The sequence below is a fragment of the Teleopsis dalmanni genome, chromosome 1 (assembly GCF_002237135.1).
Source record: "Teleopsis dalmanni isolate 2A chromosome 1, ASM223713v2, whole genome shotgun sequence".
Taxonomy (NCBI): Eukaryota; Metazoa; Arthropoda; class Insecta; order Diptera; family Diopsidae; genus Teleopsis; species Teleopsis dalmanni.
The window spans coordinates 108,367,429-108,386,199 of NC_051846.1; the positions used below are offsets into that span (position 1 = coordinate 108,367,429).

Consider the following 18,771-nt stretch of genomic DNA (forward strand, 5'->3'; position numbering starts at 1 on the left):
GACGAGAAGAAAGTGGAAGGAATCGTTGGATTTCAAAAGGTTGCCATGTTGGAACGATTGTACTGCCGTTTTAGAGAGACATTGTCAATATCTTCAATCTCTGGATAAAACGTCTCCTTGTGTATCAGATGTGCACACCAATGATAAATTGTCAAAAATAAAAAAATCTCACAAAGATTATGCTTTTTCTTGCACTAAATCCTCTTGTATATTTTGTTCAAGTGCGAATCACAAGCTCAATGGCTGTGAACGGTTTAAAAGTTTATCAACTGCACAACGTTTTGACACTGTAAAGCGATTCACACTGTGCATCAATTGTTTATCAAAAGGACATCAACGTTCTAACTGTCCATCAACTTATAGATGTAAAATTTGTTCAGATCAACATCACACCTTGTTACATCGTAGCAACACCTTCAATGCTACAACACCTTTCAACTCAGTTCATCCTACTCCACAGTCATCAATGGTGTCAGCTGTAGCTACTACTTCTAGAGATGCTGTGACGCATACACATTTAGAGAAGTCATCGACAAGTAATGTCATCTTAGCTACAGCGCTAGTTCTAATACAGGATGCATCTGGATGCTATCATTTGGGTAGGGCGTTACTAGATTCGTGTTCACAGGTGAACTTCATCACTAATGATTTCGCTCAAAGACTTCGCATACCCATGGCCAAGCATAATATTGAAATTAACAGCATCGGAAATTCATCGACAAGAATTACAGCAAAGGTATCAACTACTATCAAATCTCGATTCACGGCTTTTCAACTTCCATTGACATTCTGTATAACATCACATATTGCGTATCAACCAGATTCTGAAATAAACATCTCAACTTGGAACGTACCACCAAATATTAACCTTGCTGACGAACAATTTTACAAATCAACCCGTATTGATTTACTGCTTGGCACTGAAAGCTTTTTTAGTGTCCTGTCAGTAGGTCAGATTAAACTTGGATTAGGATTACCAACGTTACAGAAAACTATTTTGGGCTGGATTGTTTCAGGTAGATATGATGTTTCACAATGCGTTAATAATTCAAATTGTTTCCTTTCATCAATTGACTCTGTCGAGGAAAAGTTAGAACGTTTATGGAAGCTAGAAGAAGTCTCGATCACTCCACATGCTTGGACTAGTGAACAACAAGTTTGTGATCATTTGTTTTCAGAAACAGTATGCAGAACAGATGCAGGTAGAGTTATGGTAAGGTTGCCATTTAAGGATAGTCCTCAGTGTTTAGGCAGTTCATACGGTACAGCGTTGCGCAGATTTATTGCACAAGAAAATCGATTGTGACGGTCGCCTGAGCTCAAAACGCAATATGTTGCCTTTATGGAAGAATATCAAAACCTTGGTCACATGATTGAGGTAAAAGATCCAAATATTGATGAACCTCATTATTACATTCCGCATCATTGCGTATTGAAGCCAACCAGCACCTCGACGAAATTAAGAGTCGTATTCGACGCATCATGTCGAACCTCTTCTCAGAAATCTCTCAATGATATTTTGATGATTGGACCTACTCTTCAAACTGAATTGTTCATCCTCTTGTTACGTTTTCGCTTATTTCGATTCGCTCTTACTGCTGACATAGTGAAGATGTATAGGCAAATTCTGATTGATCCTGAAGATAGAAAATTTCAGTACATTCTTTGGAGAAGTTCACCATCTACCAATATTCGTACTTTCCAGCTCAACACAGTTACATATGGAACAGCTGCTGCACCATACCTTGCCATTCGTTGCCTATTGTATATAGCGCATCAATATGTGGATCAATTCAAGATTGCAGCTGAAGTAATCAAATCTTCGTTTTATGTTGATGACTTATTGCATGGTGCAGATTCTCTTTCTGAGTTACATCAAATAAGATACGAATTGGAAGAGCTTCTAAAACAGGGAGGTTTCGAATTAGCTAAATGGCACTCAAATCATCAAGCTTTTAGAGATGACACTACTATCAAAGATCTCAATATAGGTTCGGATGTTATTACCAGCACATTGGGACTGAAATGGGATCAATTTATTTATTCCTTCATTTAATGTTAAACCAAATTCTATCAGCCGCATCACAAAAAGAACTATTTTATCAATTGCGTCGTCACTATTCGACACATTAGGACTATTAGCTCCAATAACCATATCAACTAAAATATTATTGCAAGAGCTATGGCTGCTTAAATTGGATTGGGACGAATCCATTCCTCAAAATTTACATTCAGCATGGGAAAGGCTTTGTCACGATTTGTCATCATTGAACACCATTACCATTCCAAGGTACTGTCTAAAACCAAAAGCAAAAACAATTCAGCTCCATGGGTTCTGCGATGCATCGATTCGCGCATATGATTGCAGCATTTACATTCGCGTCACAGATGATTTCAACCTCATAGAGGTTCAACTATTCGTAGCCAAATCTAGAGTAGCTCCGCTAAAAAAACAATCGCTTCCAAAATTAGAACTTTGTGGAGCACTGCTACTTGCAAGACTTTACAACAAAATTAAATCGCTCTTCGAAAAGTTTGATACGGACGTCTATCTATGGTCTGATTCCCAAATCGTATTACATTGGCTCAAAATGCATTCGGCCACACTGTCTGCCTTCGTAGGCAATAGAGTTTCTGAGATTCAAGACTTCTCCGCAGGTTCACATTGGAGATATGTCCACACAAATTGTAATCCAGCAGACATTGTGTCAAGAGGCAGCACTGTTAAGGATGTCACTAATTCTATTTGGTTTAAAGGACCTTCATTTCTTCGTCAAGAGATGTATAAGTGGCCTGCAAACAAGAACGACAACTTGGATTTTGAAGAAGTCAATAACGAAAAGAAACGAAAAGCAGCATTCAAGGTAACTGTATCAACCAATTATGTCATAGATATTATTGATAAGTATAGCTCACATACAACGGCTGTTCGTGTACTGGCTTGGTTGTTTCGTTGGTATCATCATTATAAGAAGAAGTTCAACCGCAATGTCTTTACAGAAGTCCTTACTCATAAAGAATTAGACCACGCCTTCCGATGCATCATTTCAAATATACAAGCTCAGTACTTTGCTGAAGATATTTATTTATTGAATCGAGGATCTATAACAAAAGGTTCATTAAAATACCTCAACCCATTTATTGAAGATACCGGTGGGTATAAGCTGATAAAGGTTGGTGGACGATTAGAATTGGCTGATCTTGCAAAAGAACGTAAACATCCTATCCTGCTGCCTAGCAAATCTGAATTCGTCATACGTTATGTTCGTTACTTGCATCGTAAGAATTATCATGCTGGACCTAAGGCACTAGTGGCACTCATTCGTTTAGAGTTTTGGATTATAAACGCCAGAGAAGTTGCTCGAAGAGTAGTCAGACAATGTGTTCACTGCGTGCATTATAAGCCAAAGCTATTGCAACAGATGATGGGCAATTTACCGGTAGAACGTCTCACACCGTCACGGCCGTTTGCGCGCTGTGGTATAGATTTTTGTGGACCATTCAACACGTATTTACGTATAAGAGGGAAGCCTCCATACAAAACTTATATCGCCATTTTTATTTGTATGGCAACAAAAGCAGTACACATCGAAGTTGTATCAAGTTTGTCAACAGACGCGTTCATTGCAGCATTAAAAAGAATAATTGGCAGGAGAGGCTTACCAAGTGATATATTTTGCGATAACGCAACCAATTTTGTTGGGGCTTCGAATCAATTGACAGAACTAAAGTCATTCTTGTTTAATAAAATAACCCAATCTTCTATCATTCAGTACTGCGCGTCTGAATTCATTAATTTTCACTTTATTCCTCCCAGGGCACCTCATTTTGGCGGTCTTTGGGAGGCTGCAGTTAAATCCGCAAAAGGGCACTTATATAGAAGTTTGAGGACTACTAAGTTAACTTTTGAGGAGCTGTCAACAGTAACAACCGAGATAGAAGCTATTCTCAACTCTCGACCATTGACACAACTTTCGCCAGATCCTAGCGACTACGAAGCATTGACTCCTGCCCATTTTTTGATTGGGTGCTCTCTAAAGGCGTTACCGGAGCGGACGGAATCTGCTAATACTAACATGCTCGACAAGTGGTCCCTCATCATCGGTTTGAAACAATCATTTTGAAAGCGGTGGTCTCATAAATACATAAATGAGCTACAGATGCGCACAAAATGGACCTGTGAAATACCAAATATCATGCCCAATGCAATGGTGTTAATTCATAAAGACAATGTGCCTCCACTACATTGGCAACTCGGAAGAGTTCTGAAGGTCATACCAGGCAAGGACGAGCATGTCAGAGTAGTTGACGTACGTACCACAAAGGGCATCATTCGCAGACCTATCCACAAACTAGCCATTTTACCTATTAAAAGTCCTTTCAAGGAGGCCGGGATGTTGGGTAACAATACAAAATAACGAAAGTTTTTGTATTATTGGCAACCCTGTTGCACAATGTAAGGTTTTAATAAAAAACGATCAGTCTTGATCAAACTCGAACTAAAAACCAACGTGTTTTCTTTTGTCGTCTCTTTTTCAGTTTTTGCGGTTACTAAGAAAAATTCTTCTTGGTACAATAGCTATTATCAACATTATCTGATTTTAACTCAATTATAACATTGTTCGAGGATAAAGTCGTATATTTTTATTAAATTTCCTTACTGACAAGTTTCTCTCAAAGCAGTACATCTGTTGTACTAATATCAATTATAAAAACTATATTTTCTAAATTTTCAATATGTGTAATATAACCAGTTATTGTTGAATTTTCCATCAACATAGCTATATAACGCAATTGTTTCTAGTTTAGATTTTTTTTTTGTAATACTATTGTATATATTCACGAATCTCCGTTAATTTTAATTAACATTTGATTTTCTTGAACCATTCATTATTTCAGTGATAGTCGTGACACATTTGTTGAAAAGGGTTTTATTGACTTTTATTAAAACTGCAAAATTTTTCCGTAAGTACTTGAAAATACGCAATTTTTGTATTGCTTATTGCTAAATGTTTTAAAATAGGTGGGAAGAAAAATATTGAGTTACTATTTTTAGTGATATCATATCAGTCTAGGAGTTTCCCCACAAGCGATGATGTTTTTCCTTGTTTCAAACTTATTTGATTTCTAATAATGTTATTAGTTTAGAATTGATCTGTTTAATGTTTTTTAAGTCAAATGGCTAGGAACATTAGTTTATGACCGATTCAAATATATTTTATTCATAAGCTGTTGTATAAAATTTTTAAGGGTTAATGAGAATTTAATTAAATAGATTAAAAATAATCTCTTTTGATGAAATCTATTCCACTTTTATCTATTGCACTTTTTAATGAGCAATTTTCGTTCGTATTATGCACTCACTGTGTCAAAAATGTCTACTTAATTTCTTGACAATTGAAATTTGCAGAACCATCGCGTCGAAATGATCAATCTGAAATACATGTATGTATACTACCTTATTGTGGTTTTTCTTTATTATTTATTTAGTAAATTGTTAATTATATCTCAAAGTCGCAATATTTTGAAACATTAATATTGTCAGTTAATATATATAATCCATATATTATATAGATATATATAAATATATGGTTTTGGTCGTGAGAAATACGAGTACCATTCGGTAATTACCGAGTACGCAAGCAGCGGAATTACTGCTGCTGTATTTTTGATTTATTCATTGTTTCCTTTTTCTCTGTTGAATTTAATTATCCTTGGGAAGGCGTTTTATTGATTTATTTATCAATTTGTGCTGTATTTTGTGCTGGGAATTCGTTTTACTATCGTGTTTATTAACTTGGGATCAAGAATGTGAATTGATCTTAAAAGTATAATAAACATGGTATATTTATTTAAATCATATAATTAATAATGCAATATTTAATTGTAAATATTCGAATATTACGGTTGATACGGGTTTTTCAAAGAATATAAAAGAATTATATATTTCTTTAAAATATATGAAGTTAACTCAGTATAAAAATTTTTTTTCTCTCTCTCTCTCCTCTCCTTCTACCTTTTTGATTATTGAATGGTTTCTATCAAAGAATACCTTACAAGAACGGCAACTCCGTTGTGAACTAAAATTTGTTTTTTCGCACAACAACAATTTGCCGTACAGCTCTTGAAAGTGTTAGTGAAAAGTGCACTAACACCAGCTGAAATCACTGAAATTTTTCACCCTTTCATTTTTTTTTTTCGATGCTTCGAGTACTTTTGAGAACGGAATATTTCGAAAAGTTTACCACGAAGATATAAGAGTTATTATTACTTTTGAATATTCAGGTTTCCATTGGCATACATTTTTTTTAACTGATCTTCAGTGAGCTAAGCGTTTTTTTATTATTATAGTTATATTCGAATTCAGATAGCTATTACTAATATTCAGTAATACGGATAGATGAATGACGCTCAATCAAGAGCGGAGAAGCTAGCGCAAGAGGTCCATGAGTTTCGAACATTCATAGCCTCCATTCAGGTACATGCGTGGCGGAAATTAGGTGCTTTACAACAGAACAGGGATTTTATACAGATACATAAGGACACCATAAAATCAAGACGTTTGTCACAACTGGCGGAAATAACGTATCTGTTGGATTTAATCGAGGAAGTGGAGGATATTAAATCGGACGAGCAACGGAAAGAGCACGTACAGTTACAGGAAACTAAAATTGGTTTGGAAGTACAGTGTACAAGGTTTAGGAAAAGGCAAGAGGAATTGACCGAACTCTTAAAAACGGCGGAGGAAGAGAACGAACGGCTTATTCAGAGTCTTAGAAATCTAGGCAAGTCGGAGGAGGAAATTTCGGAGCAGTTAACAGGGCGGTAAATTAGTGGAACAGGACGTTATTGAAACATTGAAGGTGCAATTGGAAAACACGAGGAGAGAGCTGGACACATTTAATAGACCAGCAACTCCGGGCGTGGATACATTGCAACCGCGAGTAACGTAAACTGGGGTGATTCAAGAACTGGCAACAACAAATCTAGCGAACTCCAATATGGCAAAAGTAACGGCGATAATGAACTCAGTGAATAACATCTGTCCGATATTCACAGGAGGAGAGGGACCGGAGCTAGCGGCAGAGGTAGAAAGATTTGTAGAAGGATGCAAACTAGTGGAGCAAGAGTGGGGAACTGAAGTGAATGCAGATAATACACTCAACATCATCCGCTGAAGCAGCGTCTCCGTGGGCCAGCATATTCCAAGATAGGGAGACGAGACTTTGCCACAATCACCGAGTTTTGCGAATATATCCAGCGGAGTTTTTATAAGAGAAACACTCTGGAACAAGTTCGCACGAAGATGGCCAATATAAACCAAGGGGTTGCAGAATCTGCCAGTAATTATGGCAGCAGATTGGAAGGTTTGTTATCGAATGGTTTGGAGATAATACACACCAGCTGGGGAGAGTTGGATAGGAAGGGTCTGTCAACAGATTTGAGAATTCTAGCGTCCAAAAGCTTCATCAAGGGTTTAAGAAATGACGCAACCAGGGAATCGTTAATTGATTATGATTATCTTGAGTTAGATGGTCTAATTAAAATGGCGGAGAAGAGACAAGAATACAAGAAGGGCCATCAAGTCAATTTCAACCAAGTTGAAACAGAAAATAGAAAACCAATAGATGATCAGTTCATTTGTACTTTCTGTAGGAAGAAAGGACACGTAAGAGATGAGTGTCGTCAACGAAAAAATACGCCGTACTGCATCAACTGCGGTGACTACGGGCATGAAGTAGGGCCAAAATGTGCTGATAAAGGCGCGTCCGGCGTAAAAACTTGCAGTTTTTGTAAAAGATTTGGACATGAGAAAGAGCGTTGCTTTAAAAGATTACAAACTGTGTTCTGCAAGCAGTGCCAAATTAATGGTCATGAGGAAAATCAGTTTTGTTTTCAGAAGACGCAACAAGTCGCGCGACATCAGAGAGATGGCAGAAATGATCAAAATACTACTTCGTCGAATCCGTCAAATTTCACAACTCGTAATTCTGGTTTGAGTCAAGAACAAAACCGAGGCCCTAATCAATTCGAAAGAAGAGTTTCAAATCAATTCTTACAGTACAGACGTGAATATCGGCAGCCACAACCTCGTAGATTCAAGAACAGGTCTCCAAACGGCTACACATTCTCCAATGCTTTCATACCACAAGGAATACGAAACCCCGAGATACGACGGGGAACAATGTCTACAAATCAGCGAAACTAAATCCGGCCCAACCCACGTCAAAGGGTTGGACAGCCGACGAACAACGCATAAACAGTTGGCATAGGGTAGGCGATAAAACAGCTGATATCCAAAATTAATGCGATATTTCACGCATTTCAGTAGAGGAGTTATTCTCTCCCGGAGAGGGTTTAGTACATGACGTGAACAACAGTTTACTAATGTCAGCCTCTCCAGTTGGGTTAAATAAGAGAGAAATTGAAGCCTCTAAAATAACTTATAATATGATCGAAACGAAACGCGTAAAAAAAGTTACTAAAAAGGTATCAATTGTGGAAAAACCGCAGATTTACTATTACGACCCCACACCTCAGTACGGAAATGAAACTTACGAAGAACATAAGGGTTTGCTAAAGAAATCCGTGGAACAAATCATACAATCATTAGTGGCTTTATGTCTAATGCTCATATTAAACCTAAAAGCAAAGTTGCGAAAAACCAAGTGGGGATTATCTTCTCAGCAACAAATTTTCCGGGATCAAGATTATAGCCAGGTCGCAGACGTCTGTTGTGATACGACGGAAGAAGGCCACGATGATGCTTTCATTATTTACCCTTGCGATCAAGCAATCAACGAACAGTTAGTACTTTTGTTGGACTCAGGGGCAGACACCAGTCTGATCAATCCTGAATCCCTAAAGAGAAAAATAAATCTAGACCAAGGTGATACTAAACGATTGGTTGGTGCATTCGGAGGAAAGACTCATACATTAGGGTCCGTGGCAATTCATCACAAAGACATACCAGGATTAAATTTTAGGATGCACGTGATTCCGGAAGGTACAAGTTTACCAGCTGATGGATTACTAGGTAGAGACGAACTTTGGAATCGTTGCATAGCAGACACGGTGCACAAAAAAGTGATTTTCTTGGATAAAGGTAAGACAATGGCAACATTGCCACTAACCCGAGCGGAGGGTGACCGACTGATTTGTATAGCCAGGTCTATCACAATTCCGGCTAGGTCAGTCAAAATAGTTCCTATTAGAGTATCTGTCGAGTCAGGAGATATAGTAGTGAGCCGAAAAGAAATCTCGCAAGATGTATACGTAGGTGGCACACTCACTCGAGTGATCAATCACACAGGGCATATTCCTGTATTAAATTCCAATGAATTTGCGGTGGTGTTGCAAAATCAAGTGTTGCCTAATTATGAGCTATATGAAGAATCAAATGTGGAACCAAACCACAACGTAAATTTACTGAGCAGCACAGAGGACTCGGAGCGTTTTAACTTACTGATGAATTCGGTGAGATTAGACGATAACATCAACGAAGAAGAGAGGTCAGTCATAGTGGGCAGCCTTCCAGATTATAGCGATATATTTATCCTTAAGGGGGATAAACTGACTCATACAACTGCGTTGAGACATGAAATACCTACAGAACCAGGCAAACCTCCTATTAATATTAGGCAGTACCGAGTACCAGAGGCTCATAAGGCAGAAATTGCCAAACAAGTACAGAAAATGTTGGAAGATGACGTCATCGCCCCAAGTGTGTCACCCTGGAATTCACCGATTATTCTAGTTCCTAAGAAACAGGGATCTGCTGGGGAGAAAAAATGGCGACTCGTAGTCGATTTCAGAAAACTAAATGATATAACCATAAAACAAGTGTTTCCAATTCCCAGGATTGACGAGATTCTGGACCAATTAGGCCGCAGTAGATATTTTTCTACTCTCGATCTGACTAGTGGTTGTCATCAGGTACTTCTCGATAACCAGGATCGGGATAAGACGGCTTTCAGTACTAGCACGGGATATTATGAGTTCCTTAGGATGCCGTTCGGATTGACGGGAGCCCCAGCAACGTTCCAGCGAATAATGAACAACATACTAACTGGGCTTCAAGAGTTGGATTGTTTCGTTTATTTAGACGACATTGTCATATATGGCAGTAATCTAGCGGAACATGACAAGCGTCTCAGGAAGGTTTTCGACGTATTGCGTAAGTACAACCTGAAGTTGCAAACGGAAAAATGTCATTTCATGCGGCGAGAGGGACACAAATGTTCGAGTGAAGGAGTCCTACCTGATCCATCGAAAACAGAATGTGTAAAAAACATCCGTCCTCCGAAAACAATTAAGCAGTTGCAAGCATTCCTGGGTTTAGTAAATTATTACAGGAAATTCATACCCAATACCGCGAAAATCTCCCTTCCATTAAACAAGTTACTGAGAAAAGGGAAAAAATTTATTTGGTCGAACGATTGTCAAAAGGCGATGGATGATTTAAAGGAAGCTGTGACCAATCCACCCATTTTACAATATGCTGATTTTTCCAAACCATTCGTTTCGATGCTAGTGACGAAGCATTAGGAGCCGTTCTTTCGCAAGGAAAGATAGGTGAGGATCTTCCATTGTATTTTGCGAGCAGAGCACTGAGTGCAACAGAGAGAAAATACTCCACCATCGAGAAGGAATTTCTAGCAATTGTCTGGGCAACGAGAAATTTTAGATCCTACCTATTGGGAAGGCATTTCAAGATTTTCACGGACCACAAACCTCTCAGAGGGGTGACAAATCAAAAAACTCAAGACACCAGGCTGGGGCAGTTTAGGCTAAAATTATTGGAATATGATTTCGAAATTTGTTATAAACCTGGGAAATCTAATTTAAATGCGGATGCATTGAGCAGACTACCAATTGAATCAAGTGAGATTCAAGTAGTAACCAGATCAAAAACCTCAACAAAAATGGATGGAAAGGCTACAGATTCTGCAAACCAAAGGAAGATCAACGCACCATCACAACAATCTGTAGCCGATGTCGAGCCAGGGACAACAGTTTCAAACGGCACAAACAAGGAAGAGGAACGTGATCCAGAAGTGGAGGATCAGGGATCAATGGTTACACCATGCCATGCATATGCACAATAATACGGTACACATGACCACAAAACAAACACCGAATAGGACTTTGGTTGGTTTTGATGTTGAGATTCCAGTAACACTGAGGAAAAAGCCGTCACCTCTTTATAACTCCGATGAATACTCTCATATATTGAAGTATCAGATTCAACGTTCTCATGAGTTAGTGAGGGAAAATCAGAAGAAAGCGAAATTGAATTCTAAAAAATATAACAGGAATAAAAAGGAAAAGAAATTTAGAATAGGAGAGAAAGTGCTCCTGAGGAATCAATCGAGGAAGAATAAATTTGCACCCATATGGGAGGGCCCTTATATCGTAAAGGAGTTACCCAACATGGTGAATGTAAAACTTTTAATAAAAGGAAAAATGAAAACTTTCCACAACAACATGGTGAAGCCATTTTTTGAAAGACATAATTAAAAAAAAAAAATTACAAAATATTCGTTTAATTTCCATTGGATTTAAGGAGAGAAGATGTCCGTTCGATTTGTTGAGATAAAAAAATAGTTTTATTTAAAACATTCGCTTCAATTGTTAGCTTTGGGTTTGTTTATCACTGTTACCATTAAAATTAAATTATCTCGGGTTACGACGTCATAACATGGTTTTATGATTTTATTATCAATCAATCAACCAATTGCATTGTTGATTGTATAGGCGCATATATTTTTTTTTGAAACACCAGTTAATTTTACTGTTTTGACAAATTCCGTAACTTTAAAGCACTATTTTGATGTTCATTGTAACTTTCATACCTGGGGTATCTCGTTTAAGTACCAGATAACGGGTAGAGGTACAGTAAACCAACGTCCGGATGGGACGTTTTCAATTCATTAATGTGTTTGGATAAGTATAATGAAGTATGCTTATTAGTGAAAAGTAAAACACGACTTATTAGGTTGAGTTATTAAATTTATTAGGTTTATTGTAATTGATTCATCTTAATGCTAATGCTCAGCGTATTAGCACCTGAGTGTCATATATTTCGTATATGTTAATTGTACATAGGATAAGCTTTATATATAAGCGCAGCATCAGTGGAAAGTTAAAGCGCTGAGTGCGCATAAAGTGTCACGTACGCTTGCGCGTGGGATAGCAATAGTTCGCATGTGCTTGATGTACATTGTATCAGTTGACCATTACAATGTGTATGGCTGTTTGATACTTATGAGAATACGCAAGGTAAGCGAATTCCTTTTATGTGTTGATATAAAGATATAAGCACATACATACTACAATAGTTATGGGTTTTCCTAGCGCAGCGAGGCGTTTTCTTGCAACTAGGCAACTTGAATAAAATAATCAGCGAGACTCAATATTCTGTTTGAATCTTTTTGAAGTGCCTGAAGGTAATTATCCTAGTCATGATAATTATCCTATAATTATCCTAGGACATTATGGAAACATTAAACTCAGCATTCACATATGTTGAGAATGTTTTCATCCTAAATTTTCCTATATATTTATATTATCTTTAGAACCGTAATCAAATCGGTTCAACTTTTTATTTTTAAGATATTATTATAACGTTAAACTCAGCACTCACATAGGTAGGTTCAGGGTCGACAAACAAACTAAGACACTTAATCTAATTTTATTTTTTTTTTTTTTTCATAATTATTTCAAAATTTATTGCTTATTATAAGTTTAAACATTAGGTAATAATTTTACCACTAACTCTCCACCAATTAGGTCTTTTCCGAGCATTCGTTCGGTGATAAGGAAATACCCGGCACGGGATGATTCGGTACTACATGCCGATGGCAGTAGTGAGAAGCGAAATGCCCAACCCACGGTCTAGTTTGTTTTAGGGCCTTTTATTTTTATTTTTCCCTTTCTTTTCAGTACATTATAGATGGAAGTTTACACTTTTGTAGCTGGTAACGATTGGTAATCATGAAACTAATTTAAATCTGAGTGAGTTACAGATGGCCGGCGCAATAAAGCCATTAATTAAAATATTATTAAAGAAAAAAAAAAATCTCTAAAATTTAATACGTTTTTTTTGTTACTATAGATCTACATATAAGCGAATGTAAGGGGACGCCCTATACAAAGCTGATGTCAAAAAATGCGGCCAATACCCTAATATAAGAATTAGTAATTATTATATACATGTTTAGTTTGTTGAGTTTATACATGTTTAGCTTTGTTTAGTAATTAAATGCATGACAATGCTTTAAAGGTTATACATCTACATAGGTCAAATGAAGTAGCAAATATAATTAGAATGTGCAATATTGTAAGACTTTATAAATTATTTTTTTTAAAAAAAAAAAAACCAAACAAAAAATATATACTTATAAATTTACATGTATTAAGAAAATACAATTTTATATAAAAAGAAAAGTATATAAGAAATTATTTAATAATATTCGAAACTATATTAAGAAATATAATTAGAATGTGCAATATTGTAAGACTTTATAAATTATTTCTTTTAAAAAAAAAAACCAAACAAAAAATATATACTTATAAATTTACATGTATTAAGAAAATACAAATTTATATAAAAAAGAAAAGTATATAAGAAATTATTTAATAATATTCGAAACTATATTAAGAAATATAATTAGAATGTGCAATATTGTAAGACTTTATAAATTATTTTTTTTAAAAAAAAAAAAAACCAAACAAAAAATATATACTTATAAATTTACATGTATTAAGAAAATACAATTTTATATAAAAAAGAAAAGTATATAAGAAATTATTTAATAATATTCGCAACTATATTAAGAAATATAATTAGAATGTGCAATATTGTAAGATTTTATAAATTTTTTTTTGAAAAAAAAAACCCAAACAAAGAATATATACTTCTAAATTTACATATATTAGGAAAATACAATCTTATAAAAGGAAAAAGTATATAAAGAAAAAAAAATAATAATAATTAATAATATTCAAAGCTATATTGAGAAACATAATTAGAATGTACGATATTGAAATACTTTGTAGAATAATATTCGGTTCTAAAGTTTGTAATTTTAAATTATTCTATTTAATTTAAGAATTATGTTAAAAATAATTTTGTTGCATTATTATTATTGATAGTATTATGTTTTTGTTCTTGTTATAATTATAAAAAGTGTAGAAATATTTTAAATTATATATAAATTTAAATACAAGCAAATAATGAAATCAATAAGCATAATAAGTTTAAGCGATTCAAAATTAAGTTCATAATAAAAAAAAATAAATATTTAACTACCTTAAAAACAATTAAGTTCAGATTAATAATAATTTGTTTTAAAAATAAAAAGAAAATTAAAATATAATATTGTAAGACTCTATAAAACAAAATATTTTTTTTTGTTTTTTTTTTAAAAAAGAAAAAAAATAAAAACATTATTATATGTAAGAAATTACAACTATTTTTAAAAATAAAAAGTAAAAAGTAAATTATTCAGCATAGATAATGCTAGACAATTACTTTGAATTACATACATTAAAGTAAATATGAAGTATATAGAAAAGAATTTAAAATGTAAAATGAAATGTTTTATAGTTAACAAATAATGTTGTTATGATTTGGAAAATTCTATGTAAACTAAATTATTATACGCTGTCACTATGCTTTTGTCACTATGTCTTGTCGCTATGTCACTAACAACGAAGAACTCCATTTCGAAGAGCGTCAGCGCTCCTCCGCAAGAGGAAAGGGATGTTGTGGGTACATACCCAATAGGGTGTGTAGAAACCGGCATGACCGGCAGTAAATAAATAAATAAGAACAGCCATGCATTAGGTCTAATGTTACGATGCGGTAGCATGGGACTATGCAGAAGGCAATGATCCCACAACGCGAGCGTGGAATATGCTGACACTACAAAACGTGACCAGCAAACACGCTACTTTTGAAACTAGCGCAAAAGTACAGAAACTTTTGACTGGCAGTTGCTGTTTCACCATCGAATAGAGTACGAGTTTGATCGGAAATTGAGTGGAAGCAATAGCGCGTTTGAAATAAATATTGTTTAACATAATACAAAACTAATCCCTATCTTAGAAGAAAACTCTGAAATAAAACTTTTACCGATTGAACTTTAAAAACGTCTCCAACCGGAAAGGAGTTAACACATATTATTTAAAGTGAAATAAAGTTAGTTCTATAAGTAACAGAAAACAGCCATAATTTGAATCAAAACAATCTAAAGTTGAAGAGTTGATAAAAGTGAACTAAAATGCTTGATAAACATAAGAGCACAATTTTACAAACTAAAAATATATAAAAAGCAACGAAAACGTTTTGTGACAGTTAAAAGCAAATATCGTTACTCCAAAACTTGTTCTTCTTCAGCAGCAATTAATCAACATAAGTTTTAGCTTCTTCCTCATCTTTCACCTTGCTGTTTCTCCTTTTGAACTGATGTGAATTTGGTCAAAAACAACAAAACAATTTTAAAGCTTTCCGAGCAAGACACTGTGCTTTCACCAGCAATAAACAAATTCTTTAACGAAAATTGACTCGGTTATGATCATAATTATCTTATAAATAACAAAGAAATTAGCAGAGGAACAGCAGAAATATAAAGAAAAAATTAACAGCAAACAACTGCAGCGGAAATAATAACAGCAACCACTAATCTGCAAGCAACAACATCAGCAGCAACAGGTCGACATCAGAAGTACCGGAACATATGAAGCAACAACTAGCAGCGACGGCATCTAGGGTTAGGACTTAAATTGAATCTAAATAAATAAATAAAAACTGAACCTCAACTTTATGTGTTCTTTATTAACACCGATAGGACCACGACATTACAATTAGTGGCGATTGGAAACATTTCACCTTGTATGGCCCACTGAATTTTTGACTTAGTTTCGCGGCAATGTGATCAACCGCTTTAGACAAAGTATGGTTCCTTACCAGGACTTAATCCCCTATTTTCGGTTTCCAGTCCCTACGGCGGAGATTGTGATGCCTTGCCTGTTCGATCGAAGAGTACTGCATATTTTGCCTTACCACTTACATGATAATTTGTAATTTCTGGGCTTTGTCGGTAGGAGAGATTGGCACGTCACCGGTACCTGGAGTGACCTTGTCAAATTGATTAGCAGGCATACGTGGTTCTCGCCCGAAATTCAAAAAAGCTGCTGAGAATCCCGTAGATTCGGCTACACTTGAGTTCATCGCTAGTGTAATTTCTGGCAAATATACGTCCCAATTTCTGTGGTCGCCTTCCGTGAGCTGACTGATAAGGGTCTTAACGGTCCTATTAGTCCTCTCTGTGGGGTTTTCATATGGGGCGTATGGAGCGGTAAACTGTTGTGTTATACCCAAATCTGAGAAAAAAGTTCTAGTAGCCCGATTGGTAAACTGGATCCCATTATCTGATAATAAGACTTTTGGTACACCGAAGCGCGCAAGAATACTTTCTCTGAAGGCCTTTTGAAGGCCGATTGTGGTCGCCTTCCGTTGCGGTACTAGCTCAACCCATTTTGTGAACTTATCCACAAAGACCAGAAGCATGCAGTTTCCTTGTTTGGACCTTGGCAATGGTCCAACAATGTCCGCGCAGATGGTACACCATGGTTCTTCTGCTAATCGTGTTAGCATTAGTCCGGCAGCAGCCTGTTGGTTCGGTTTAAACCTCTGGCACGAATCGCAACTTCGCACATATTTACTAATATCGCGAAACATACCTGGCCAAAAACACAGTTTTGATATTCTTTGCTTAGTTTTCCTTACTCCGAAATGTCCTGCTACAGGTACGGTGTGATTCTCCCGTAATATCTGTTGTTTTAGAAGCGTTGGCACACATAATATCCGTGGCTTATTGTCCTCGTCCTGATCATAGCTGGGTATATGTCTATACAGCTGATCATTTTCTATGGTGTAGTCTGCGAATTTCTTTGGATACAGTTTAACCTCCTCTTTTCGTTTGTGAACCCAGTCTGGTTCAGCACACACACCGTCGCTGGTTTTTATCCTTCTAACTGAGGCTGCAGTTCCTTCCGGTTGACGCGATAATGCATCCGCCACCACATTGTATTTACCTTTCCGATATTAAACTCTACCTACGATATTTGGCCAATCCGTTGTACTTGAGGCCTCATTCCTTGTTAACTTACTAAGTCTTTCAAACTCGTTCGCCAATTGTATTAAATCGTCTAATGACGAGAACTCACGACGCTTAATATGTAGCTGGTATTCCGGCATACTATTATGATAGAGCCGGTTTAATTGTTGTTCTCTCGTGTGTCCGGCTTGTCGCATCAAATCCTGCAGCGCCAACATGTAGTTCTTAAACGATTCGTTTTTCAATTGATGTCGGTTACGAATGGTGTCCTTTAATTCCTCAAAATAGTTACTGGGCAAGAAAAACGCGAAAAAATCTTGTTTGAATTTACTTCACCTCACCCATCGTCGATTATTGTTACGAAATCAAATTAAAGCTCTTCGTATTAGCACCTCTGGCATTAATTTTGGTAAGATGTCTTTTGAGATATTGTATACCTCGGCAAGCTCCTCCAACCTTTCGATAAATGGTAACGCTGGTGTTTTACCATCATAATGCAGAGCCCATTTACGCACCTGATTGGTTATTCTTGCTATGTCGCCAAAATCCTCTTCAGTTGGCTTGGTTTCTGAAACGGATGGTTTGTATGGTTCAGGTTCATGATTCATCGGTTTAGGCGAGCTTCCCCGGTTATATTTCGCTTCAATTTCAAGATACTTATTTCCTGGCTCCTCTCCCTTCATTACTAATTCACGTAACCGCTTACGAAGGTCCTCTACTATTCCCGTGGTGTCATCGTCGAATTCCTCCAGCATCACTACTAGATCTTCCCTACCTGCCGCCGCAATCCACGCTGTCTTAACCATATTGGATGTTTACGATATAAATAACCAAAAGAAATCGAATCTAGTCTAAATCTAATCTAAACACGAGTCCCTGCTCGGGCGCCACTTGTAACGACCTTTCCGGCATCTACCGTGGCCGGGGTATACTCAGCGTATACCAGAGTTCAGTACAAGAACTTAACAACAAAGAGCTAGAAATTGGAAAGAAAACTATAGGTCTAAGAATTTTCCTTGTAAACGAAGATGAGAGGTGCAGTAATGTAATTTAATTTTTTTCTAATTTTTTTTCTTTTATTTATGACTACAAATTTCCAAGTACAAATTTTTCAATTACGATCAATAAAATATCTAAAAGAAATTAATTAACAAAGCAATTTTTGTTTTCCGCGTATCAATTTTTTTTTTATATATTTCCCCTCGCAACTATTCACTAATTTTTGTGATAATGAAAACTACGAAGTAAAAAAAAACAAATCACACTCACCGCAGTTGTAGTGATGACGTCACCGCTCCTCTGCTGTACCTGGGATATGTTTTTAAACAAAAAAAAACCCAACCAAAGTTGAATCTCTATATCATAAATATTTACAAATATACGGGGGTGGAGAAAAAAAATTAATAGGCTATATTAAATTACAAATAATTAGAGGGGTTTATTCTGATCGCTTTACATATAGTAAGTAAAACAATATGCATTACAAAATGTCTCTACAAAAAGAGTAGCTTTGAAAAGAAATAAAGAATAGGCAAAACCCAAAAAGTTAAACTTTCAATTCGTTGAACTTGTGTTTCCAAAAATAAAGCTGTAGTTTATAAGCTCGTTCTAATTTAAAGCACGGCAAGTGCTTTGGTTGTTGTCA

The 18,771-nt window shown here is 36.0% G+C and overlaps 2 protein-coding genes across 2 annotated transcripts; both read left to right on the plus strand.

Annotated features, from left to right (window-relative positions):
• The first annotated feature begins 1,342 nt into the window (after positions 1–1,342).
• LOC119665472 lies at positions 1,343–2,056 on the plus strand. The gene has a single exon (XM_038074692.1). The coding sequence runs from the start codon at positions 1,343–1,345 to the stop codon at positions 2,054–2,056; it is 714 nt and encodes a 237-aa protein (XP_037930620.1).
• A 535-nt stretch (positions 2,057–2,591) lies between these two features.
• LOC119665473 lies at positions 2,592–4,124 on the plus strand. The gene has a single exon (XM_038074693.1). It carries the CDS (start codon positions 2,592–2,594, stop codon positions 4,122–4,124), a length of 1,533 nt encoding a protein of 510 aa, XP_037930621.1.
• Positions 4,125–18,771: the final 14,647 nt, after the last annotated feature.